General features: G+C 38.8%; 3 protein-coding genes across 3 annotated transcripts; 2 read left to right on the top strand and 1 right to left on the bottom strand.

Moving 5' to 3' along the window:
* Positions 1-1,609: 1,609 nt before the first annotated feature.
* Positions 1,610-2,235, bottom strand: LOC122643406 (receptor-like protein EIX2). Its single transcript, XM_043837030.1, has one exon. The coding sequence runs from the start codon at positions 2,153-2,155 to the stop codon at positions 1,610-1,612; it is 546 nt and encodes a 181-aa protein (XP_043692965.1). The 5' UTR covers positions 2,156-2,235.
* A 19,312-nt stretch (positions 2,236-21,547) lies between these two features.
* LOC122643405 (protein FAR1-RELATED SEQUENCE 5-like) lies at positions 21,548-22,393 on the top strand. The gene has a single exon (XM_043837029.1). It carries the CDS (start codon positions 21,548-21,550, stop codon positions 22,391-22,393), a length of 846 nt encoding a protein of 281 aa, XP_043692964.1.
* Positions 22,394-22,679: 286 nt separating this feature from the next.
* Positions 22,680-24,081, top strand: LOC122643404 (protein FAR1-RELATED SEQUENCE 5-like). Its single transcript, XM_043837028.1, has 2 exons — positions 22,680-23,912; positions 24,013-24,081. The coding sequence occupies exons 1-2, from the start codon at positions 22,680-22,682 to the stop codon at positions 24,079-24,081; spliced, it is 1,302 nt and encodes a 433-aa protein (XP_043692963.1).
* Positions 24,082-25,946: the final 1,865 nt, after the last annotated feature.

Genomic DNA, 25,946 nt, shown 5'->3' with positions numbered 1-25,946 from the left:
ACGATGTAATCTGTATCTATATATTCACATATGATAAAGAAAACGTTCAAGCTTTCCCACTCAATATCTTCTCTATTTGACAATAATCATATTCACTAACCTCAAGAGCCTCAAGTGTTGCTCCTCCTCTAGATGGCCATACCATGAAGAAAATCTCTCTATGTGGATCTATAGGAAAAAAAATTTATTTTATGCTTCCAATTACTCACAATATATTGATCAAACGATTAGAAATGTTCATAGGTATTGTTTTAAATAGATCATATGGTAAAAAATCCATATAATATGCCAATTTTTGGATTAGGCAAACTTTGTTGTGGGATTCATTCAATTGAGGGTCATGATCCTCTTAAATGACATTTGTCACTGACAGTCATGCCCAAACTCATTCAATGACGTTGCCTTACACGGACTGTAAACCATTCTCATTCTCAAAATTCTGTTAGAACTGATTGTACTTCTACTTATGATCCAAGTTTTAGAAAGAACGAAAGAGCCAAATTTAGTTCGAATTTTGACCTGCCTGGTCATTTATGTAATTTTTTTTTTCAATCAATGCACCAAATTCATTTTCAATCGATGTTGACAACTATGAATAACACCATAGCCAAGCCACATTGTTCAACAAGACTTTAGACATGTTTTTTATTTTTTTTTATTTTTTTTATAGTGTATGAATTTGGAATTGTATTTTGGATTATATGTCTAAAAACATTAATGTTGGATATTATAAGTTTTGGAACATTAGATGTAGGTATTCAGGTAATAATTCCTCAATTTATATGAATATACTATTGTTTTTTTAATTTCCATTTTTTTGTAAATCTACACGTTTAAAACTCGTACCATCTGTTTCCCTTTTTAGCTGTTCTCTATTTTTTTTGACCTTTCGTTTATTGTACCAGTCAGATTTTTACTCCATTTAAAACTTTTACCATCTATTTCCCTTTTTTTTTTTTCATTCCCATTTTTACTAACTATGTTTAGGACTCTACTTTTAATAGTTAATTGAGGCCCAAAGGAACAGTCATCACCATGTTGCCTAGGATCAGCAATTTTGTGATTGTGTTGTAAACCTGTAACTTTTCTAACCTCAGATGTCATAATAGCATTAAAGTCTTATTTTGAAATCATTCAACTGAAGAGCACTAAAAGACACGATATATTATATTCCATACCCCAAAACCAACCAAATTGAAGAACTCAAGCCAACACTGAGCTCAAGTTAACTTATAGAGGGAGAGAATCCTATGGAAATTAAAATCTTGAAATTTTTTTTTTAAATATCTCTAAAGCAGGTTTTTCCCTCTTCCTCTAATTGAACCTTGTCAATTATAGACATAATTTAGGATTTTATCCAATTATTTGTCATCCAGTTAGAATTCCCAAGCTGCTCTTTCGGAGTTGAAATTTGTTTATGGAGTCTCATAAGGCCTTGGTTCCTGATGGCTTTAGAGTATAACTTCTTCAAAATTTATGGGCTTTAGTAAAGGTGTTAATGTTTGGAAAATTGTTGGGAATTTATCTCTCAATTAATCATCTTCTATGCAATTATTAGTTCATATACGAGCATTGATCAAACTATGCAATTCGGCTTACATATGATGAATTAGCCAAAATATTTGTCTATCATATCAGCCAAAAACTGAAAATATGCAAATCTCCAGGATTTTTTGAACAGTAAGGGACCCCATACACACGAAAAGCCAACCACAAATCCCAAGGCCATGCTGACATAAAACCCTTCCATTTGAAAGACATTGCCTTCATCTTCTCTTCTAACATCATTGTTAAGCCCATCTTCAGTGCAATTCTGTGTGAGTGGAGGTCCACAGAGTTCTGGGGAATTGCCCATAAAGCTGGATGCAGCAAAGCTTTGGAGCTGGGTACTCAATGGAATAGTACCTAACAAACTGTTATATGACAAGTTCAAGACACTCAAAAATGTTAGCTTTGACATGCTTTGAGGAATTTCACCAGAGAGTTTGTTAATTGATAAATCCAGAGATTCCAATAATTTCATGTCCCCAATCTTCTCAGGGATGTTTCCAATCAAATGATTTCTTGATAAGTTCAATGATCGCAACCCAATAAGACTTGTCAGTTCTTTGGGAATCTCTCCAGACAAATGGTTGTTTGAAAGGTCCATGCTCATTAGAAGCCTAATAAGAGTATTGCCATACTGAAGCTCATTTCCTTTGATAATCAAAAATACCTCCTCTACAGGACCTACATACTCTGAGAATAAGGAGGTAGGCAGAGGTAAATCATATGAAAGCTGAGAGGAACCATCCATAGGCACATTCGAATATTGTTCTGTGGCCATAGCACTGAAATTGTTGAAGCATTGAGGTATGGTTCCTGAAAGGTTATTATGAGCAAGATCAAGGATTTGAAGTGATGATAGATCACAAAGTTCTGGTGGAATGCTACCACCGAAATTGTTTGAATGTAAGACCAAAACTATTAACTTTGCTAAGCTTTTCCCCAACCATGTCGGTATGCTTCCAAAAAATTCATTCTTACCAAGGTCAATGAGTTGTAAGTCTGAACAATTCTGCAAAGATGAAGGTAATTTACCAGAAAGATGATTGTTGCGCAAATGCAGAGATTGAAGTGCCAATAGTGAACCCAAAGAACTTGGAACCTTTCCAGTAAAATTATTGTTCCCCAACTTTATTGCTTGCAGTGTTTGCCAATTCATCCAACAATCAGGGATATCCCCAGATAAGAGATTGTCTGAGAGATCAAGAATTTCCAGCTTGCTTTGTCCATCCATCTCTTGACATAGAAAATGGGAAATTGGTCCAGAAAAGGAATTGTTGGAAAGATCTAGTTCCCTAACATTGGAACATGGGGTAGTGGACCCTCAAGGCTGTTGGAACCCAAAAATATCATTGAGTCAACAGAATCAAGTTTCAGTCTTCTAGGAAGTTCACCATGTATTTGATTGTTGGAGAGATTTAAATATGAAATTTGTGAAGATAAGTTCCAAAACCAAGTGGGAAATTCATCAAAAATTCCTGTATAAGATAACTCTAGGGAAGACATGTTCCTTTGAGTTTGAAGCCATGCTGGGAATTGAGGTCCTACATGCCATGATCCCATATGTAAATGTTTGAGTTGGAAAGGAGGAATCCAATTAGAGCTGACTCTCAAAACCAATGAGTTTGAAGATGCATAGAATGACTTTAGTCTGGTGAGATTGGCAAAGTGAACCTCAGATACCTCACCTTCCAAAGAATTATGGGAGATATACAATTCCTCAAGCTGCGAAAGATGTCCAAAACTTTCTGGAATAGATCCATTCAATCGATTACCAGCAAGATCTAATATTCTCAGTGATGATAATCTTCTCACAGATTGGGGAATTGGACCAGAAAACGAGTTGTCCCCAAGATAAAGACTAGTAAGACTCTTAAGCTGCCACAATTGATCAGGCAGATGACCTGAAAAGTGGTGTGAGGACAAAAACAATTCCTGCAACTTGCAAAGATTTTCCAATGTTGTTGGTATCTCACCTTCAAGCTCATGGACCGTTTAATACAATCAAACAGAAACCGTTTACCGAAATCGAATCGAACCGTTTAAACCGAAATAGTGAAGCCATTTAATAAACCAAATCAGAACATTTAACACCCTTACTAGCATAGACCAAAATCAAACTGATTAGTAGTCGGTTCTTAATTTTCAAACCAAAACTGAGCCAAATAACAACCGGTTAATTGATTTCTTTTTGGTTCTGGTTAATCGACTTATAAATGGTTTCTTACTCAGTTTCTTATTGGTTCCGATTAGTGAGTTTATTATCGATTCCGAAAATGGTTCAATTCAATTCAGTTCATCCAAAAACCAAACCCATGACGTGTTGGAGAGTGGTAAATTAAATCAACTGATTTAACAAAAAAAAAAAAAAAAACTAACTATTGGCATCATACTATTAATTAATGGCACTATACCTGCAACTGTTTTTAGTCATTTCCATCTAAAACTACACTTATTCAATAATTCTAGATCAAAGACAAAACGTTTAGGCATAACTTGATCATCTTCCTTCATAATTTCGTAGAAACTTCTGTTTAAACAAAAAGATTAAAAGTGGAGAAATTCAATAGTATATTGAAGTGGCTTGCAACCTTAAAACCATACACCTCATTTTATTCTGTCAAATCCTTTTGGCAATGATTCTCTTAAACATGTAATTTGTGAGGAAAAGAACTCTATTCGAGTGTGTAGCCTATGCTAATACGCCACTATGCCCATGAGGCTATCTCTCTCGTCCCCATATGAAAAGTCACAAATATACCCTCAGTTTGTTTTCAGAAGGAGAAAGATAGACACAGGGAAATGATGGTGTAGGCCACACTCCCAGACAAAAAACTATTTTCCTAATTGAAATGAAAAGGATTACTGAACCTAGGGAGGTAGCTAATGGGGAGTGTGGGATACAATTCATCAATTGGGGCAAAGAAAGGAGGAAGAGAGAGAGAGAGAGAGAGATAATGGGGAGTGTGGGACACAATTCATCAATTGGGGCAAAGAAGAGAGAGAGAGAGGATCCTCTTAAGGCCGAGTGGCTGGTGTGCGGCCTCATACAGGCAAGGCGTGGACCAATGGGTGGGGCAGTCATTTCGCCCCTACCTATGTGAGGCCGCACGCTGGCCGCTCGGCTGCCTAACCGTAGAGGGTCGAAATTCGAGAGATGTTAAATAGGAAAAAAAAAACTTTTTCTTAATTGAAAATAAAAAATGGTTTGAATAGAAAAAAAAAATTTGAATTTTAAAAATGATTATAAAACATTTTATTTTTACCCACTAGCCCTAGGATGAAATTTTTCATATTTTTCTCTTGAGAATCAAATAACCGATTGTGATTATTATTATTATTTTCCCTTTTTTATAGAACCTTGTTTGATTAATTTGGTTACAAACATGAAACATGATTTAGATTAAGAGTTTTTTTTTTAAATGGCAAGAATTCATTGTATAGAGTGTGACCCCGGTGTGCTTATAAGGGCCAACAAAAGCACACACAACAATCGCAACAGGGTGGTCATTATTACCTTTCATTGGGGCTAAGGAAATTTCTCCCCCTCTAAGTTTGAATGCAAGGCGCATACACCCCCTCAGAGAAATTTTTCCCAAATAAAATTGGAGGGGGTAAGGAAATTGTCGGCCTCCTCTTTTCTTGTATGCCACAGGTTAGGGAATTTGGATCCTCTATTGCTAAGCTGCCCGGCAGGACCGTGCTGCCCAGACATGGTGTTGCATGCAATGTCCGCCTTACCCTTGTCCAAACGCCTTGCCCGAATGGGGTAAGGCGGTCTTTGTGCGCAGCACCATGTCTGGGCAGCATGGTCCTACCAGGCAGCTCGGCAGTAGAGGATCTGGATCCCAGGTTAGGTGGACGTAAGGATGAAAGTTCTTTTTTTTTTATTGTTTTTTTGAAATTGGAAGCTTATATAATATAAAATCTTGACTTAGAATAATCTCGACCGTGTGGAATTTAAGGTAATCAAACAACGATCGTGTGGAATTTATGGTAATCAAACAAACAAAGAATTGATCAAAAGTCATCATAGACTGAGCAAGTAACACGTAGTCGTACAGACCGAGATAAGAAAATGCAGACCCTGTGGCTACCGGGGTCTAATATTCGCCTACTTCGCCATAGGGTCTAATATTCGCCTACTTCAATCATTTCAATCTTTTCTATGTTTGTGCTTATCTTGGAAATCAATGTAACCTGTTTTGAAACTTCTTTCTTGATTGGAGATATCAAAGGTGATTTCTCTATGAATTGAATTTTTAAATTTTCTTGTCAATTATTTTGGCAAAATTTTCTATACATTGCAATCCTACAATTTATTTTGTTTTAATGAACTTAATGATCATATTATTCTTGGAGAAAACCTAAAGTCTACACCACTTGGGCTTTGAGCCTTAATTTTCTTGCATGGAAGACTTCATCTCATACTGCCAATGTTGAAAGGATTACTTGTACAGTTTTGTCTTGGAAAAATGTTATTATGGCATTAAATATCCAATACATTATTCCAATCTATTATTGTAGATATGGCCATCTTGATCCCAGTTGCTTCGAAGATCTACCCTTAACTCATTGTAATCTGAATTGGGTCAAATCTAGGGTTCTTGAACAGATCCTTTTCTTTGGGGCGATATATGCAGGATGGGGTCCTAGTTGTTTACCAAACAAGACCTACTAGTCTGCACCAAGTCTATGTGCCCGCTTGATAACCTTACTACTGTTTCTATGCTGAAACTGTGCTGAGAAATAGCAGAACAGATTTTTCCGTTTCTGTGCTGAGAAACCGCTTTTGACCCGCTTGGTAAACCTGTTCTGAAAACGTTTCCAGAAGACAAACATTCTTTGTTCTTCTCAAAGTGTCTTTCCAATTTGGCCACCTTGGACTTTCCATCAGTGTCAAACCTTCTCTATTCTTCTCTTATCTTATTCATCAGAGGATACTAGAGTGGTTGTGAGCATTGATCCTAATCAAGTTTTGTTATTATATTCTTTTTGGAATACTGTTTCAACAATAACCAAATTGATTTCTGGTTTTGATCATGTATAAGGTGTCAAATCAGTTATGGTTCTCCTTACTTGTACCAACTTGATGGATGTTTTAGTTCCCTTGTTACTTTAATTATCAAATCCCAGATTGTTGGATTAACCTGCGCATATTAAGGCTTGTGTTATGTGAAGCTCTTCCCAGTTGGTAAAAGGGTTAGTTGATTATTTGACCTGAGTTGAGTAGTATCTGAAGGTCTTCCTATTCTCCTTGGTAGCACTGCAGTAGCTGTTAAACCATGTAGAATCAATCACATACAATTGTATATGGCTTCTGCGGAATTATACTAGTCTGTGCTGTGGAGCTTGTTGTCAAGTGATTACAGTATGCTGCTAGTGAGGTTGCATGCTTAAGCAGTAACTAGTAAGTGTATTGAAATTAAATGAAGAGTACTGCCAGTAATTATTGAGTACAAATCTATGGTCAACTGTTAATGATATTGAGGATGTACATAATGTGGATGAACATATTCTAACAGGTTTATTGGTGAATTCCTACTTCCTTTCTACTTTTTTTTCCCATCCAATTAATATTATACTATTTGTAACACACCCCCTCCCTGAAAAAAAAAAAAAAAAAAAAAAGCATTGAAGGAAAGTTTTTAGAAACGAACTTACACAAATAATGCATAGAACAAAGCTTCTTTCAGGAAAAAAAATCAGATTAATACATAAGGATCCTTATAAAACCCAGAAGGAGAAAAATTAATCCAGCACGGTACTACTAATTGTTTAAGGAAGTATGGTGTGAAATTAAGAAAATCACACCACGTGACTCTCCGAAAGGCTTTCAACAACATCAATGAATGCCTTTCCATACCCAGTAGGCAAATCCAACCAAACCACATCAAGGACAAAGAGAACAACTCCTAAGATTCCAGCAAAGTAAAGCCAAGAAGAGATCTTTTGGCTGCCGACATCGAACACAGCTGAATCCTCACCGACTAGAAGCTCATCAGAGACTGGATTCTCAGAGGTTCTTGCGAGAATCTTAATTGATAAGCCAAAGGATCTTAGCGGGTGCTAGACGGTCTAGCTCCCACCACAGCTAAACAGGATATGTCTCCAGGAAGGAGGGGGGATCCCCACATCCAAGCTTGTAATCCTAAGAAATAAGAACGTGGTCAAGTCGGGACTTGATTCTGGGCCTTCAAAGTACACCATTCCTCAAAAAGATGTTATAGCAAAATGAGCTACTGCTGCTCCTATGGCTTATGGGTTTGTAGTAGATAGGATGATCTAGCTTTGTTTGCTTAGTCTTTTAGTTCCTTGAAAGCCAACATCGCATCCACATCGAAACCTCCAGCAAACTATTTATAGATGATTTACAGAAATCAAAACCAGGCCTAATGTAGTGATGTTCTCTAACCAGTCTCTCTCTCTCTCTCTGTTTGGTGTTCTTTTGCCAACTCATCTCAGCTTCCATGGTGTTCCCTACAAGGATACCTGCAACTCATCTTCCCCAATCGATTTGGGGAAGATGAGTTGTAGGTTTTTTTTTTCTTGTAAGGGCATTTTTGTTAGTTCACCCTTTGTTTTTAACGTTGTTAGTCCTATACTAACGGAATGGGGGCATGTGTTAAACTTTTAAAAAACTCAAAGGGGCATGCAGAATTTTTCAAAATTGAAGGATGTTTTTGTAATTACGTGATACCTCAAGGGAGGTACTTGAAAATTTCCCAATAAATATTTAACTCAGGTTTAGTTACACAGCCAAAACACTGGATAGATCCTTATAAAATCATGCACTCATCACGTCAACCAACCCATAAAATCATCAACTATTTGATAAGATCAATAACTCACCTTGAAAGCACGGGATCGCACGTAAAAAATGAAGATCCTTAGTTGATTATTGGCTCAAAATCTGCAACAATGAAAAGTCCAAATTACCCTTGTATTTTGGGCATGGGTATTACAACTTTGGCTTGATATTTTAAGACTTGAGAGACTTAAGTGATACGATAAACAGATTGAATCTGCGAATCACTGTGACAAACAAGATGAGGGATCATATACTAGTATTGCTATATGTTGAGTATTTGAAGTATATGAACATGGCTATGTGTCTTAAGTTGTGTATTGTAGTATATGAGTATGATATAGATTATTGAATGGATGACTTGTATGCTTGATTAACGAATGTGAGAGAATTGTATGTGTTGCTAAATGAGGTGTCATGAAATATTTGACACAACATATTTTGAAGGGTGACCGGTAGCGGGACGTGCGTGAAAATAGGCGGGAAAGGCATTGTTGAAATCTGACCTTCCATTTCAGACGGTTACTTTTGAGGTGTCGATTATGCCTTGAGCATTTATGTGTTAGTCTGACAGCCTGACAGTTGATTTGTAGTTCCAGTTTTTTGTATACGAGATCAAATTGGTCAATTACACCGTTTAAGTTGTTTAGTGACGTCATATAACGTAATGGCGGGAAAGGGTAAAAGAGGGTTTTACATCATCTTCCCTTAGTTTTTTGTTATTCACCTTCACTTCCCTTAGTTTTTTCATTATTCACCTTGGGTCCTTGACGCACGTACCCGGCGTCTCCTTTCTTCTCCATTTTTACCGATTGTTCTACTCTGCCATCTTGTTTGTAGGCGCAGACCATCAGGCATCTGATTTGCTGTCCATATTTTCGTCGTTATACCCCTGCATCTTATATTCTTGAGCACTGGCATTTCCTTTGCCATCCATTTTGACATTCTTCACCACTGACAAGGTTCTCAATCAACACATTTCAGAGGTTAGTATGTTGTACCCTTGCTCCTTGCTAGTTTGGCATATTAATGAATTTTATTCCGTCAGTTCATTTTGAGCTTTATTCCTGTAGTTGATTTTCTTCTTCCCATTTTTAGACGTTCATACTAGAACTCATCATTTTTTGCTAAAGATCAGCAATGTATATTAATGATAAAATAAAGTTACCCAAACCACAAAATAAGAACATGCACAAATTAAGAACACCCTGTATTGAGATTGAGGGCCACACCCCAACATTGGTTAGAATCTGTAATATGGGCGTTTCAGAGCTTCCCATACAGTCGAATGGGCTATAAAATTCGGGACCGAGACCCAAATTCGTGACTCTTTACGGATTGCTGCCTTCTTGGCTAGCGCATCAGCTATTGTATTGATTTCTCGGTAGCAATGTGTTATATGCCATTGAATGGAATCAAGATATGCTGCAATCGCCCACCACTGTTGCATATAGTTCCAAGGCAACTTGGCTGAAAGAATAGACGAGACCACTGATGTCGAATCACATTCCACCCATAGATAGCCAATCTGAAGATCCTTCGCTACCTTAATACCCTCAAAGAATGCTGCTAATTCCGCATTAAAGTTTGTCCCCACTCCTTGGTAGGTCGCAAAACTTCTGATTACAGTGTCGAGATGATCCCGAAAGCTTCCCCCTGCTCCTAAAGACCCTGGATTTCAGAGGGATGATCCATCTATATTTAGTTTGATCCAACCCGGTGGAGGATGCCGCCACCATACCTCCATGATTGAATTTTCCTGTGGTCTAGAGATCACAACATGGAATCTTCTTGCCAATACCAGGTCTTGTACTGATTTAACTTGTACCCCTTTGATGCGAGAGCAATCCGAAATCTCTCTTAGACAGTGCTTCACCACATTGCATCGGCGTGCCTCTGAGATTTTCGTACCTTCTTTTATTGCGTTCATACCAGAGGTGCTGACAAACCACAATTAGAAGCACCCCCCATACAGTTGTTAAGCGTATTGACTTGCTTTTCCTCCTCCACCAAGAGAAGAGCAGTTCCATGGATGGAAAGGCAAGGCAAAATTCATTGAAGTATGATAGCAGTTCAGTCTAGACCTACCTTGTTCAATTATTCAATGAAGAGGTGTTTACATGACTCACCAGACCTCATCATTGAAATGGCTTAAAACTCAGTTCATTTTGAGCTTTATTCCGGCAGTTGATTTTCTTCTTCCCAATTTTAGATGTTTATAGCAGAACTCATCCTTTTTTTTTGTTCAATAAAATCATTGAAATGGCTTAAAACTCAATTTAGCTTATATAAGTTACAACTTCAATCTGTTCTGTATACTGTTGTTTGAGTTAAAATAAAACCGCAAGCGTACGGGTCAATCGTAGCTATGGGTCGAACACGAGGAGATATACGCCACTCTATTTAACTAACTTAAAAGTAATGCAAAATGAACCAAATTAAAGTGTTAAATTAAACTAATTAAACTAACGAAAATCAATGCATCCTAACTCATAAGCATCTAACAAAATTAAGGGATTAAATCGGCGTCCTAACACATGAGCATCTAACCTATCGAACTAAAGTGAATTGAAAGGAATAAAAATGCAGCCACACATACTAACCACATAAAAAGAAATAAGGGAATAAAAATGCATCCATAAACCACAACCATATAAAATTAAAATAAAAGAAATAGAGGGGGAAGAAGAAGAAGATAGAGAGAGATAGAGGAGATGGAGAATGAGATTGAGAGTTTAGACAGTAAAACCTGGATGTGCTTGCATGAATGTAAATGAAAAGCTTGAATACTTGCATAAACTTACCATGGCCTCCTCTTCTAAATCTTCAAGTCTTGTCATCAACTTAAGAACTTAGACTAGAAGGCTTAAAACCTAAACTAGAATTAAGAAATTACAACCCAATTGAAGACTTAAATTGAAATTAAAGCATAAACTAAACCTATTATAAGCATTAACTAAAAATTATAAAAGCAAACTAGAACTTAGAAAAGCCAAAAATCACAAATTAGAAGGAGAAGAAGAGAAGAAATTTCACTAAGTGAATGAGCAAATTTTTACAAGAGAGGTAGGGGGTATTTATAGGTGGAAGAGAGGAGAAGAGAGAAGAGGAAGTGTAGGAGAAATATTCCCTAAGAAAGAGAATATTCTCTTCTCTTTCCTCTTTTACAATGCCTTGAATCCTAAGAAAAAGAAAAAAATAGAAAGAAGAAGAAGAGAAGATTGTTTACATGGACCTTCATTTCTAGAAAAATAAACTTCAATTTTAACAAGTGCTTCTTTTCTTTGTAGATATCTTCTCCAAGCAATAAAATCAAAGCATCTTTGATTTTTCAACCTTCCATAGATGAGAAAATATAAATCTATCCCAAGTAGAATTTCAGAAGTGCCCTTGAGAAGTTGGAGGAGAGAGAGAGTAAGGGTGATGACTAGGATTCCTTCAAGAATAAATAAAATACCCATTCTGTCCTTCAGAAAACGTGGAGCATGGGGTGCTTATATAGGTCTCACCATTGTGTTCCTTGCGAAAAATCACACAAAATAGACCCAAATTTCATCCAATTCGGAGTTGGGGAGCCCAAGATATCTCAAGTTGAAGTTGGACTGTCCAGAGCCTTCCAAATGGAATCTTTTGGGTACAGTAAAGTAACTTCTGATAATTTCATTAAGGCCCCTAAAATCCGAACTTCCGTTTCACTTTGTCCCCATCCGACTGTCAATAATTATAAATAAACCCATGCAGACCATTTTCACGCGTCGTTACGGAAACGGCCATAACTTCTTCCTTTCAACTCGGAATTAAGTGCCGTTTGAACCATTGCGAAGTTGACTCGATGGGCTATGCATCCATTTACACTTCTAAAAAGCTTAAAAACATCTCCTTAGCATCATCTCCTTCATTTTCACAAGAATTCACCTAAACCCTGAAAAGCACAAGAAAGCACCGAGTAACTCATCGTCCAATGTGGTAAAATGTATAATTTATGCCCTAAAATTTCACACATAAATGTGCTCATCAGATTCCCCCACACTTGAACGTTACTTGTCCTCAAGTAAAGCAAAAACAAAAACTAGCCTAGAATGCAGAAAATCCTAACTCACTTTCGTAGGAATCACGGTTGCACTTAGCATGTGCAACAAGCCTTTAAACCCCTAGGTTACCCCTAGTGGACGAGTTGTGTCTCGTGGGTGTTTGCAGTGAATATACTCCCAAAATTCAATTGTAAATGAATGTGTAAATTTTAATCATGGCATAAGTAGGACAGTGCACATAATCCCAAAAAGTGTTCAACTAAAGATCAAGGAGTCAAAGGTTCCCCCACACTTGAATTTTATCACCCCACATCAATTCAAGTAACAAGCATGCATCAAGTTCAAGGGATCTCCTAATATTTTCTGAACACTACTCACCTTCAAGTAAACCCCCCATAGCATCGATGGAACCAAAGACTTAGGCATTGAGTATTGTTGATCATACTTCTTTTTTTTTTTTCAGGCATTAAGGCAAAAGTTTTTTTTCTTTCTCAACCACAAACTCTATTTCTACTCCACTACTGTTCTCTGAATGACATGGTCGAGCATACACCAGACACCCAAATACTTGGTAGCTTCGCTTTTTGCATATATCCATAAGACATTGAGACATTGATGCAAGAGTTTTTTTTTTTTTTTTTTGAGTTTCCTTCCAAGGAATTTCGATCAAGTCACCCTACTTCATGAGGCACATTGCCTGTCTAGTCCTAAGGAATTCCACTTTCTTTTCTGTTCCTTGTTTTTTTTCTTTTTCTTTTTTTTTTCATTCACTTTCACTTTCATGCCTTGCCTTGCCACAAACAAATTGGTCTCAACTACTAGCCAAAAGATCAAAGGGGCCCATAAACACATAGAGGAATCTAACCATCACATGAAGTAGCACTCATATTTTCAAACTCAATCCCCATCACCGGATACAAACCAACTACCATTCTTGAAAAGGGATTTTTTTATTATTTCGCATGCTAGGAGGGCACCTAATTCCCTCTCACTCTCGCTTTGCAAATCGAAGAGACTTATGCACATACCCAAAAACTATCGCCACAATCAAAATTCACAAAATTCAAAATTCACAAAATTCACAATTAAAGTCCAACACACCCCCCCACACTTAATTCATGCAGTGTCCTCAATGCATGCAGAAAAGAAAGAATAAGGACAAGGGAGGGGATACATACCAGGATATCAGGGGTCAAGGTAAAGAGGCTCATGGAGATTCATGACCTCTTCGTCAACTGGAGTAGGCATCTCTATGTACGGCTTCAATCTTTGGCCATTGACTTTGAAAGTAGCTCCTGTACTTGGATTGAGGACTTCAACAGCCCCATGAGGATAAACTTTTTAAACAATATAGGACCCATCCCATCTAGAACGCAGCTTATCTGGAAAGATATGCAAACGAGAATTGTACAACAAAATATTCTGGCCTACCTCAAAAGATTTTCTCAAAATGTGCCTATCATGGAAAGCCTTGGTTTTTTCCTTGTAAATTCGGGCATTCTCATATGCCTCATTCCTAAGCTCTTCCAACTCAGATAGTTGGAGTTTCCTATGGGCACCGGCAGTGCGTAGGTCAAAGTTAAGCTTCTTGATAGCCCAAAAGGCCTTGTGCTCAATCTCTGAGATAAGTGAAATGCCTTTCCATACACCGGGGCAGTCGGAGATTGACCAAGATCGGTCTTGAAGGTTGTCCTATGGGCCCACAACGCATCTACCAATCGGTTAGACCAATCCTTGCGGTTCGGGTTGATGGTTTTCTCAAGAATTTGCTTGATCTGCCTATTTGAAACCTCAACCTGGCCACTGGTCTGGGGATGGTAGGGTGTGTCCAACTTATGGATGACACCATACTTTTTCATGAGGGCCTCAAAAGGCCGATTACAAAAATGCTTGCCCCGATCACTAATGAGAGCCCGGGGAGTACCAAAACGGGAGAAGATGTTCTGCTTCAGAAAGTTCACAACCACCTTGTGGTCATTTGTCTTACAAGCAACTGCCTCAATCCATTGGACACATAGTCCACAGCAAGTAATATGTACAGGTTACCAAAAGAGTTAGGGAAAGGCCCCATGAAATCAATACCCCATACATCAAACACCTCAACCACCAGAATTGGGTTGAGGGGCATCATATTTCTCTTAGTAAGACGCCCTAAGGATTGGCATGAAGAACATGCCCTGCAATAAGTAAAAGCGTCTTTAAACAGACTAGGCCAATAAAATCCACACTGTAAAACTTTGGCCGCAGTCTTATTAGGCCCAAAATGGCCTCCACAAGCCTGATCATGGCAAAAAGATAAGACAGATTGTTGCTCATGATCAGGGACACATCTCCGGATTACTTGATCCGGGCAGGTCTTAAAAAGATAAGGATCATCCCAAAAGAAATACTTAACTTGTGAAAAGAAACGATTCTTATCTTGGGTGGACCAATGTGCAGGTGTCACACTCGTAACCAGCTAATTAACAATGTCAGCAAACTAAGGTTCACTAGACACTGCCATCAGATACTCATCAGAAAAATTCTCGTTGACTGGAGAATCAACAGCCAAGGAATTAGGCAGCCGGGATAGATGGTCTGCAACCAAATTTTCACACCATTTTTTATCCCTAATTTCAAGATCAAATTCTTGTAACAAAAGGACCCACCTAATGAGGCGAGCCTTGGCATCTTTCTTCTGCACAAGATATTTGATAGCTGCATGGTCAGTATAAACAATCACATGTGATCCAATCAAGTAGAGCCTAAACTTCTCTAAAGCAAACACAACAGCTAAAAATTCTTTCTCCGTGGTGGTATAATTAAGCTGTGCATCATTAAGAGTCCTACTTGCATAATAAATCACATGGGGCAATTTATTGATTCTTTGCCCAAGAACAGCCCCTATAGTAAAATCAGAGGCATCACACATAAGTTCAAATGAAACTGTCCAAATTGGAGCTTGAATAATGGGGGCTGAAGTCAACGCTCTTTTCAATTGCTCAAAACTATCATGACACTCAGAAGAGAAATCAAATGGGCAGTCCTTTGCCAAAAGAGAGGTGAGAGGTCTAGCTATCTGGCTAAAGTCCTTGATGAATCTTCTATAAAAACCTGCATGGCCAAGAAAAGAGCGAATGTCCTTCACACTCTTGGGTGGTGGTAAATTGGCTATAAGGTCCACCTTAGATCTATCAACCTTGATCCCTTCTTTGGACACAATGTGACCAAGAACTATACCTTGCTTTACCATGAAGTGCCACTTCTCCCAATTCAGGACCAAGTTCTTTTCTATGCATCTTTTAAGAACCAAAGAGAGATGATGCAAGCAATTAGAAAAAGTAGAGCCGTGAATAGAAAAATCATCCATAAACACCTCTAGGAAGTGCTCTACCATATCAGAAAAGATACTCATCATGCACCTTTGGAATGTAGCAGGGGCATTGCAAAGCCCAAAAGGCATACGCCGGTAAGCAAAGGTTCCATAAGGGCATGTGAAAGTGGTCTTGTGTTGGTCCTCTAGAGCAATAGGAATTTGGTTATAGCCTGCATAACCATCAAGAAAACAATAATATTCATGGCCAGCTAGTCTCTCTAACATCTGATCAATAAAAGGTAAGGGGAAGTGGTCCTTCCAAGTTGCCGCATTCAATTTCCTATAGTCAATGCACACTCTCCATCCTGTTTGGATACGGGTTGGAATCAACTCATTATTAGCATTCTCAACTACAGTGACTCCTCCTTTTTTAGGCACAACCTGCACAGGACTCACCCATTGGCTATCAGAAGTAGGATAAATGATGCCATGATCCAAGCATTGTAGGATCTCTTTCTTGATTGCCTCTTTCATCATAGGATTAGCCCTCCTTTGGGGCTCCCTAGAAGGTGTGGAACTCTCCATCAGATGTATATGATGTTGAACAATGGAGGGGCTAATACCTTTGATGTCAGACATGGTCCAACCTATGGCTTCCTTATTATCCTTTAGAAGCTTAATCAACTCTTCTTCCTGAATAGAAGTCAAATCAGAAGCAATAATAACAGGAAGAGTATGATCATGTCCTAAGAAGACATACTTGAGGTTGGAGGGCAATGCCTTCAACTCTAATGTGGGGGGCTCAATAATAGAGGATTTGGGAATGGAAGTGGATAGGGGTCCAAGGGGCTCCAAAGGTGGTTGGATGCTCCAGACCTCAGATAAGGGAGTATCATCAACACCCTCCAATTCTTGCATACATTCTTGAAATCCCGAATCAAAATCAATCTCAAAGAACGTATCAATATCATCGGGAAATCCTTGAAGCATATGCACCTCTTCATCCATGTCAGGCTGCTTGCCCAACCTAAACACATTGAAGTCAACGAAGTATTGCCAAAAGATAATTTCATGAGACCATTCCTCCGCAATTGATTAAAGCATTACTTGGTAGCTAGGAATGGTCTACCCAATATGATTGGGATTTGGTCCTTGAAGTTGGCAGTGGGTTGGGTATCTAAAACAATAAAATCTACAGGAAAAATAAATTTCCCAACCTTCAATAGGACATCCTCAATCATTCCCTTAGGAACTTTAACCGATCGATCTGCAAGTTGAAGAGTAATTTTGGTCGGTTTCAGTTCTCCCAATCCCAGTTGTTGGTAGATATGAAAGGGTAAGAGGTTCACACTTGCACCAAGGTCCAATAAGGCATGATCAATAGTAGTATGGCCTATAGTGCAAGAGATGGTGGGGCTTCCCGGATCCTTATGCTTGGCTGCTACTGGCTGTGAGATTAGAGAACTATTGTTAGCAGCCAAGAATGCCTTTTTAGGCACATTGGTGATCCGCTTTTGGGTGCATAAGTCTTTGAGGACTTTAGCATAAGCGGGGATCTGGGCAATAGCATCCAACAAGGGGATATTCACCTGAACCTGTTTGAACACATCCAATATCTTCTCCATAGAAGGAGACTTCTTGCTAACCAACCTATTTGGGAAAGGGGCAGGTGGGGTATAAATTCTTTCAGGGTTGGTCTTTTTAACTTCCTCAACAGAATCTTCTTTGGTTTCCTCAACCAAATCATCTGGTATATCTTTAGGTTCATCAGACGAACCTGAAACTGTAGGCACTTCAATGGCCTCTTCAAAAGGGGGAGAGTCAACAGGAGTATGAGATGATAAAGACTGAGGTGCACTAGCCTGTTGATACTCACGGCCATTCCTTAAAGCATAAATAACATTTACCTGTCTAGAGGGCCCTTGGTGCTGTTGGCCTTGTGCAACATTGGTTGGAGGAGCTTGGGTACCTTGCTGAATATGAGCCTGATGCCTAGGATTTGGCTCAGGCTGGCTAGGTAACTTTCCTGTTTCCCTCTCATGCAGGATTGTGACAAGCTGGGTGAGTTGTTTTTCCATGTTATTGTGGCTTGTCATGAGAAGAGCTATCTTGTTGTCCATCTCATTCAGTCTTGTTGCCTCTCCTATATTGGTAAACCCTGGGGGTTGCTGATAAGGTGCAAGGAGAGGAGGCCTAGCAGAATTAATAGAAGGTCCTGGATGAGGACGAGGGGGAAAGGGGTTAGGAGACATTCCTTGGCTTTGTGGTGCATAGTTGGTCCTTTGGGCACCAACCTGGCCTTGATGGTTAAAGTTGGATGGGCCTGCTTGGTTCCCTTGATTCCATGAGAAATTGGGGTGATTTCTCCATCCTGGATTGTAAGTATTGCTATATGGGTTATTTTGGTAGAGAGCACTTATATTCTCAGTGCTGGAATTGCCCACCAAGGTGTTGGGGCATTCCTCAGAAAGGTGTCCAGGGGTTTGGCACCAACTGCATACCGACATATGGTTGACCTGATTGACCGGATTAACTGGTATAGACTCTTTAAGAACTATGGACTCCAACCGTTTTATGAGGCTATCAAGTTTGGCCTCCTTGACTGGCATACCCTCAATGAGATACCCCTTAGTGGTCCTTTCAGCCTCTTGGGAAGATTCCCATTCCCTAGTCTTATCAGCCAAATTGGTTAAGAATGTCCATGCATCATTCTCCTCAGAAAAAGAAGTAAAGCCTGCTGGACACATAGACTCTACAAGTTGCTTGGTCTGATAATCAATACCCTCATAAATAATTTGGCATAGCTGCCACAAGTCAAAACCATGATGAGGGCATTCTAAGAGGAGGTCCTTGAATCTTTCCATGAATTTAGAAAAGGACTCATGTGGTTTCTGCCTGAACTGGAGGATGTCACTTTTAAATTTATTGGTCTTGTGAAGAGGGAAGAATTTTCTCAAAAAGACAATGGTGAACTCATCCCATGTATTAATGGAGTTTGTTGGCAGTCCATAGAGCCACTTCTTGGCCTGGTCTTTCAGGGCAAAGGGTATAAACCTAAGCCTAACTGCATCATCGGTCAAATTACGGACCTTAATTAGAACACGACCTCCTCAAATTCCCTAAGGAAGAGATATGCATCTTCATTAGCCATCCCATGGAAATGGGGTAGCATGCTTGATGAAGTTGGTCTTGAGTTCATAGTTATTCCCTGTAACAACAGGCAGACTAATGCATGAGGGCTGTGCAGCCCTGGTGGGGTAAAACCTATCCTTAAGTGTCTTGGGTTGTTGGTCACCCATGGTCAAAAGTGGTAGAGATGGTGGTCTTCTAATAAGACGATTACTTGAATCACGAGTCCACACCTTAGCCACCTAAATAGATATGAGGTCTCCTTTAGAAAAATTAAAGAAAAATAAAACACTTTAAAAAAAAAAAAAAAAAAAAAAAAAAAAAAAAAAAACTAGAAACAAGAGGGACCCCAAGGTAGATAGTGCATCTCTATCCCTCAAAAATCGAAACAATGGTTCAAAAGCTGTAAGGATGCCATATAGGTTGACAACAAGGGAACCCGTATAGTCTTCTATAGCCACCTACGTGCGACTCCAATATGGATTCTGATGTAGAATGGAGGTCTACTATACGTTTATGTTTCCAACACTCTCACTATGTCGCTTTCCTGTTATCAAGAGTGGTCACCTCCAAAGATAAGTCACATGTCAATTCACCCAACCAAGTCAAGATGTAGCGTCATAGGTAACTTAATCCTATGAGGGACACCAAAAGATGGAGGGTTGAAGCATATGAAGGACTTTAGATTGGACGCACACTATTTGAAACAAAAGAGAAACAAGAAGAGGTTTTCAAAAACAGATTTTTCTTTTTTCTTTTTTCAAAAAAAAAAAGAGAAAATAATAAACTAAAACACTTCGAACTACTTAAAAATCAGATAAATAAAATGGACAATAATCTCCCCGGCAACGGCGCCAAAAACTTGTTTGAGTTAAAATAAAACTGCAAGCGTACGGGTCAATCGTAGCTACGGGTCGAACACGAGAAGATATACGCCACTCTATTTAACTAACTTAAAAGTAATGCAAAATGAACCAAATTAAAGTGTTAAATTAAACTAATTAAACTAACGAAAATCAATGCATCCTAACTCATAAGCATCTAACAAAATTAAGGGATTAAATCGGCGTCCTAACACATGAGCATCTAACCTATCGAACTAAAGCGAATTGAAAGGAATAAAAATGCAGCCACACATACTAACCACATAAAAAGAAATAAGGGAATAAAAATGCATCCATAAACCACAACCATATAAAATTAAAATAAAAGAAATAGAGGGGGAAGAAGAAGAAGATAGAGAGAGATAGAGGAGATGGAGAATGAGATTGAGAGTTTAGATAGTAAAACCTGGATGTGCTTGCATGAATGTAAATGAAAAGCTTGAATACTTGCATAAACTTACCATGGCCTCCTCTTCTAAATCTTCAAGTCTTGTCATCAACTTAAGAACTTAGACTAGAAGGCTTAAAACCTAAACTAGAATTAAGAAATTACAACCCAATTGAAGACTTAAATTGAAATTAAAGCATAAACTAAACCTATTATAAGCATTAACTAAAAATTATAAAAGCAAACTAGAACTTAGAAAAGCCAAAAATCACAAATTAGAAGGAGAAGAAGAGAAGAAATTTCACTAAGTGAATGAGCAAATTTTTACAAGAGAGGTAGGGGGTATTTATAGGTGGAAGAGAGGAGAAGAGAGAAGATGGAAGTGTAGGAGAAATATTCCCTAAGAAAAGAGAATATTCTCTTCTCTTTCCTCTTTTACAATGCCTTGAATCCTAAGAAAAAAGAAAAAAAATAGAAAGAAGAAGAAGAGAAGATTGTTTACATAGACCTTCTATTTCTAGAAAAATAAACTTCCAATTTTAACAAGTGCTTCCTTTTCTTTGTAGATATCTTCTCCAAGCAATAAAATCAAAGCATCTTTGATTTTTCAACCTTCCATAGATGAGAAAATATAAATCTATCCCAAGTAGAATTTCAGAAGTGCCCTTGAGAAGTTGGAGGAGAGAGAGAGTAAGGGTGATGACTAGGATTCCTTCAAGAATAAATAAAATACCCATTCTGTCCTTCAGAAAACGTGGAGCATGGGGTGCTTATATAGGTCTCACCATTGTGTTCCTTGCGAAAAATCACACAAAATAGACCCAAATTTCATCCAATTCGGAGTTGGGGAGCCCAAGATATCTCAAGTTGAAGTTGGACTGTCCAGAGCCTTCCAAATGGAATCTTTTGGGTACAGTAAAGTAACTTCTGATAATTTCATTAAGGCCCCTAAAATCCGAACTTCCGTTTCACTTTGTCCCCATCCGACTGTCAATAATTATAAATAAACCCATGCAGACCATTTTCACGCGTCGTTACGGAAACGGCCATAACTTCTTCCTTTCAACTCGGAATTAAGTGTCGTTTGAACCATTGCGAAGTTGACTCGATGGGCTATGCATCCATTTACACTTCTAAAAAGCTTAAAAACATCTCCTTAGCATCATCTCCTTCATTTTCACAAGAATTCACCTAAACCCTGAAAAGCACAAGAAAGCACCGAGTAACTCTGTCCAATGTGGTAAAATGTATAATTTATGCCCTAAAATTTCACACATAAATGTGCTCATCAACTGTACTGATTCATTTGAGTTGATTAAAGGTCAAAATACTGATACATAGAAGTGCATAGTAATCATTGTTTGCAGGGGGTTGAAATGGAAGGCAATGGTTTATCTGAAGTCGAATTATCCATAGTGCTTCCAGTCTCAGAACATAATGTTTTGGACCCTTATGCATGAGGCAATAATGGAAAGCAGAAACAGTTCAAGAGATCAAAATGCAACTGGAGAGACAGTTGTACGTGGCAAGAAAAGGATGGGGATTGATAGTTCATCTGAAGAAGATGAAAAGGATATCGATGATTGGTCTATCAGTTCTAGAGAGCAAGGGTCTGATTTTATGGATAGTGATGATAGCAGTGCATCTTCTGGGTGTAATGTTGATGTTGGTGGTGTTGAGGTATTGAGAAGTAGGGATCCCCAAGAAATGAAGTTGAATGAAGATGACAATAGCAATGTTACAAGTTCAATCCCGGTATTGGAACCATGTCTTGGCATGGAATTTGAATCCGAGGATGATGCATATAACTTTTATAATGGTTATGAAAAAGAGATGGGATTTTTAGTTCGGAAATTCAGGGTGGAGCGCTCAAGAGTGGGTAATCGTGTACTTGCTAGATCATATGTGTGTTCACAACAAGGTGAGAAATGGTGTAATGATAATAGGAGAAAGGGAATGGATTACAAACCTCGTGCAACAAAAAAATGCAATTGTGGTGCAGTAATGAGGATCAAGTCCAGGAATGGAAAGTGGGTGGTTGATCTTTTGAAAAAAGAACACAACCACCCACTGGTGGATCCTAGCCAATCTTTTAGACTTCGGTCACAGCAGAAAATGATAGATGCTACAATGCAACTAATTAGCAAACTGCATAAATGTGGGATTAAACAGAGCGACATCATTTCGATCGTATCAGAGTTTGCTGGTGGCGAGGAGAATGGTAGTGTCAGCGAGGAGCGTTGCCGGAATATTTTCAGAACGAAACGTAGGAAAACCTTAGGTGTAGGTTGTCAGTTAGCGGTGAACTATTAAGAACAAAGGAATTTTGGATGCACAGTTTTTTTATGCAATCAGTATGGACGCGGAGCAGCGATTGACAGGGCTTTTTTGGGTGGATGGTCATTCAAGGGAACAATATAAAAAGTTTGGAGACGTGATTGTGTTTAACACAACCTACAAGAAAAATAAATACAAGTTTCCATTCGCTCCATTTACGGCTGTTAATCATCACATGCAATGCACACTCTTCGGTTGTGGGTTAGTAGCCAATGAAACTAAGGAATCATTGATATGGTTGTTTTAGTCGTGGCTTAAAGCAATGGACAATGTCCAGCCAAAGTCTATATTGACCGACGAGGACCCAGCTATAATGAGAGCAATTAGACATGTTTTCCCATCTTCTGTACATCGTCTCTGTGGTTGGCATTTGGAGAAGCATAGGACCAGTCACATGGGGCCCTTATACAAGAAATACCCCGAACTGAAGAACGCATATTATAGTTGCATACATGATTCAAAAACAATTACAGAGTTTGAGCAAAAATGGGACGGAATGATTGAGAGATTCAATTTGCAAGACCATAAATGGTTGAGGAGACAGTTCAAACGAAGGAAGCATTGGGTTCCATGTTACTTTCCTGACATATTTTTTGCTGGTATGAGCACAACCCAGAGAGGTGAGTCAATGAACAAGTACTTCAAAGTCTTCTTCAGTCCATCTACTCTAATTTGTGAATTTATTGCACAATATGATGAGGCTGTTAAGAAAAGAAGAGAAAAGGAAGCGAACGTAGACATCAAATGCATGACCTCCTTACCATGTTTGCATACAGAGCATAAAATTGAGAAGCAAGCCAGGCTTGTTTATACAGTGAAGGTGTTTGGGGTTTTCTTAAAAGAATGGTGTGCATGCTTTGGACTTGTGGCTAAGGTTATAGAATTCGATACCCATGAGAGAAGGTATAGGGTATTTTTAATGGATGGTAGTCGAGAAATTGACTTGAACTATGTGGTTGACAATGAAGATGGTGAAATTAGCAGTTGTAACTGTAAGAAGTTCGAACTGTTAGGCTTACTGTGTAGGCACATACTGAAGGTGTATGTAATAACGGACAGATCTGAGATTCCCCGAACCTACGTTTTGCGTAGATGGACCAAAGGTGCTAATATTAGTGTTGGAGAACATGGTGGGGGCTCATCTCAGCAGCAGACCCTGCAGCCTATGTGGTTACTTCAAGACATTGCTAACCGGATATCCAGTGAAGGATCCCTTTCCACAGAGAGATATGGTTTGACGCATCAGCTTATGAGCCAATGTCATAATGAGTTGTTGAATTTGCAATCAACCAGTGGGGTTCCCACTACCAATTTGGGATCACAACGTTCCACTGTACTTCCATCAGATCTGAACACCACCCTCGTCTATTGTCCAAGGGAGTCCTCTTTAAATAAAGGGAGACCTAATAGTAGTCGATTGATGTCGGCCCTGGAAAAATTGAGGAATAGACGTCCTTACCATTGCTCAAGTTGTGGAAGTACAGGACATAACGCGGTGAAATATCATTTATCTAGTAAGTGTTTTATACCCTTAAAAGATTGTGATGCCGTCGTAGTATTCTTTTTTAATAAACTAATTGGTTACTTTTATTTAGGTTAATGGATATGAAGGTGATGTGAACAGTCAACCTCACAATCAACGAAATCTGCATAACGATTTGTAGGGTACATATATGAGAGCAATTACATTTTGCAATGGGTAGATAATTCTAATCATGGATTCATGAATAGAGCATTTTCGAAGATGTTGTGTGATGCAGTCAGCAATTGTGGCATTAAATTAGTTATTAAATGATGACATTGGTCAAAAGAATGGAGGATATTCATTCATAGTTATCAGAAATGATATATTAATCATAGTCATTCGCGGATTAGTTGCTATCCTGGTGTTCAAAATATTATGTGTGTCAAGGTTTCCTTGGAGGTCTTTATAAAAAAAAAAGAAAAAGGTTTCCTTGGAGGTTTGGAAACCCTAGTATGAATGTATAAAAATTTAGGGTGTTAGAGAAGCCCCCACATGACCTGAATCAATACCCCAGCTCATAAACCCCATATATGAAAGTGTACAAGGAACATGAAAGTAAAGAAACCAAATCTGCACGGTCAAGGCACTTACAACACATGCCATATTTCCCTATGCAGAGAACTTGACGAGTAGATTGCGAATATATATTTGGTGGGAATGTTGAAGTCTGTAAAAAAACTAACATTCAATACGTTGGAGTCCATTGTCATTTCCCCCAAGCACCTGTAATAGAGGGGGTGTTAAATCCGTGCCCAAAACCTGGTTTGAAACGCGATCTGACCACCGGCCTGGTTTAAACCTTTTGTGTAGAACCAAGAGTGGAGTACGCTCGTGAACTGTGGGTCATAATACTCAAGCCATCACACGAGATTGTCATGCAAAACAGGGAAGTCCTCGAGGAAAGATCCACCGTCGGAGAAAGGGGGAAAATCGTCCACGAAAGCATATTCTTGGAATTCCCTTATGATAGGGATCCGCGGGGCCCGCACCTGAATCGCCCTTATCCACTTAGCGATGATTGGGAGTAAGTCACTATCCGAATAATTCATGCCTATGCATGACCATTAATAAGCATAAGAACTAGAATGGGCTTGGGCTTAGGAGCTTAGTCTCTTTCTAATTGTAACTAGAACTTAGGACATGGGCCATGGGCCATGGGCCCAAGTGGATCCAATGGCCCAATGACTTAAACTAGACCTTGGGCTTATACCTAACCAAACAAGCTCCTAAACAAATGGACCTAAGGACTTGAGACTAACCAAACAAGACCTAATGCCTAGATGGGTTATTAAAGACCCAAAACTACTATTCACCTCACATTTCAATCCTAAATCGTGGAGAGGAGAGGAGAAAAAAGAAAGAAGAAGAAAGAGAAGAAGAAAGAAGAAGAAGAAAGAAGAAGAAAGAAGAAGAGGAAGAAGGAAGGAGAAGGGAGAAGTATGGTGGAGCACAAGCTATCATCATCAACCCTTGGTGAGTCTCTCTCTCTCTCTCTCTCTCTCCATCTCTCTTTCCCTAATTCTATTACCTAGGGTTTGAATTGGTTGAGCACACCTTGAGTGCTCCATCTACTCAATTAGAAGAGCCATTAATGGCAAATCCTTGATGTTTAACTATGAAGCACCTAACCCTACCTTAAACCCATTCACCCTTCTCCATTTATGAACCCTAAGTTGGGGATTTACCTCCATTTATGGGTTTTACCAACCCTCATGGAAGACCGTAGATGTGTGGGTTTGAGGGGTGTTAAATAACATTGATTAAAGACCCTTTCAAAACCCCAATACCCAAACCCATGAGTTTTCTTTCCATATGTATTTTAATGGAGGAAAACCTAATCGATCATGGGGTTTACAAACCCATGTTGGGTGTGTGCTATGGCACCTTGGTTGGAGTTGTTCTCATGGCCAAAGAGACCCCTAAAAAACCCCAAAGAATACCCCATTTTAGCCCAAGACTTTGGGGCTGTAAAACCATTCTCGGAATGGCATGAACAGCAAGACT

This window comes from Telopea speciosissima, chromosome 10, assembly GCF_018873765.1.
Source record: "Telopea speciosissima isolate NSW1024214 ecotype Mountain lineage chromosome 10, Tspe_v1, whole genome shotgun sequence".
Classification (NCBI taxonomy): domain Eukaryota; kingdom Viridiplantae; phylum Streptophyta; class Magnoliopsida; order Proteales; family Proteaceae; genus Telopea; species Telopea speciosissima.
Note: the sequence above shows the minus strand (reverse complement) of the source record. Positions and strands in the feature narration are given on the sequence as shown.

What these genes read in the sequence shown, in the direction of transcription:
- LOC122643406 (XM_043837030.1), bottom strand. Translation starts at nt 2,155, where the DNA reads ATGAGCATGGACCTTTCAAACAACCATTTGTCTGGAGAGATTCCCAAA.
- LOC122643405 (XM_043837029.1), top strand. Translation starts at nt 21,548, where the DNA reads ATGGAAAGCAGAAACAGTTCAAGAGATCAAAATGCAACTGGAGAGACA.
- LOC122643404 (XM_043837028.1), top strand. Translation starts at nt 22,680, where the DNA reads ATGGACAATGTCCAGCCAAAGTCTATATTGACCGACGAGGACCCAGCT. An exon ending in GAAGTACAGGACATAACGCG is followed by an intron (nt 23,913 to 24,012) that starts GTGAAATATCAT and finishes ACTTTTATTTAG; the next exon opens with GTTAATGGATATGAAGGTGA.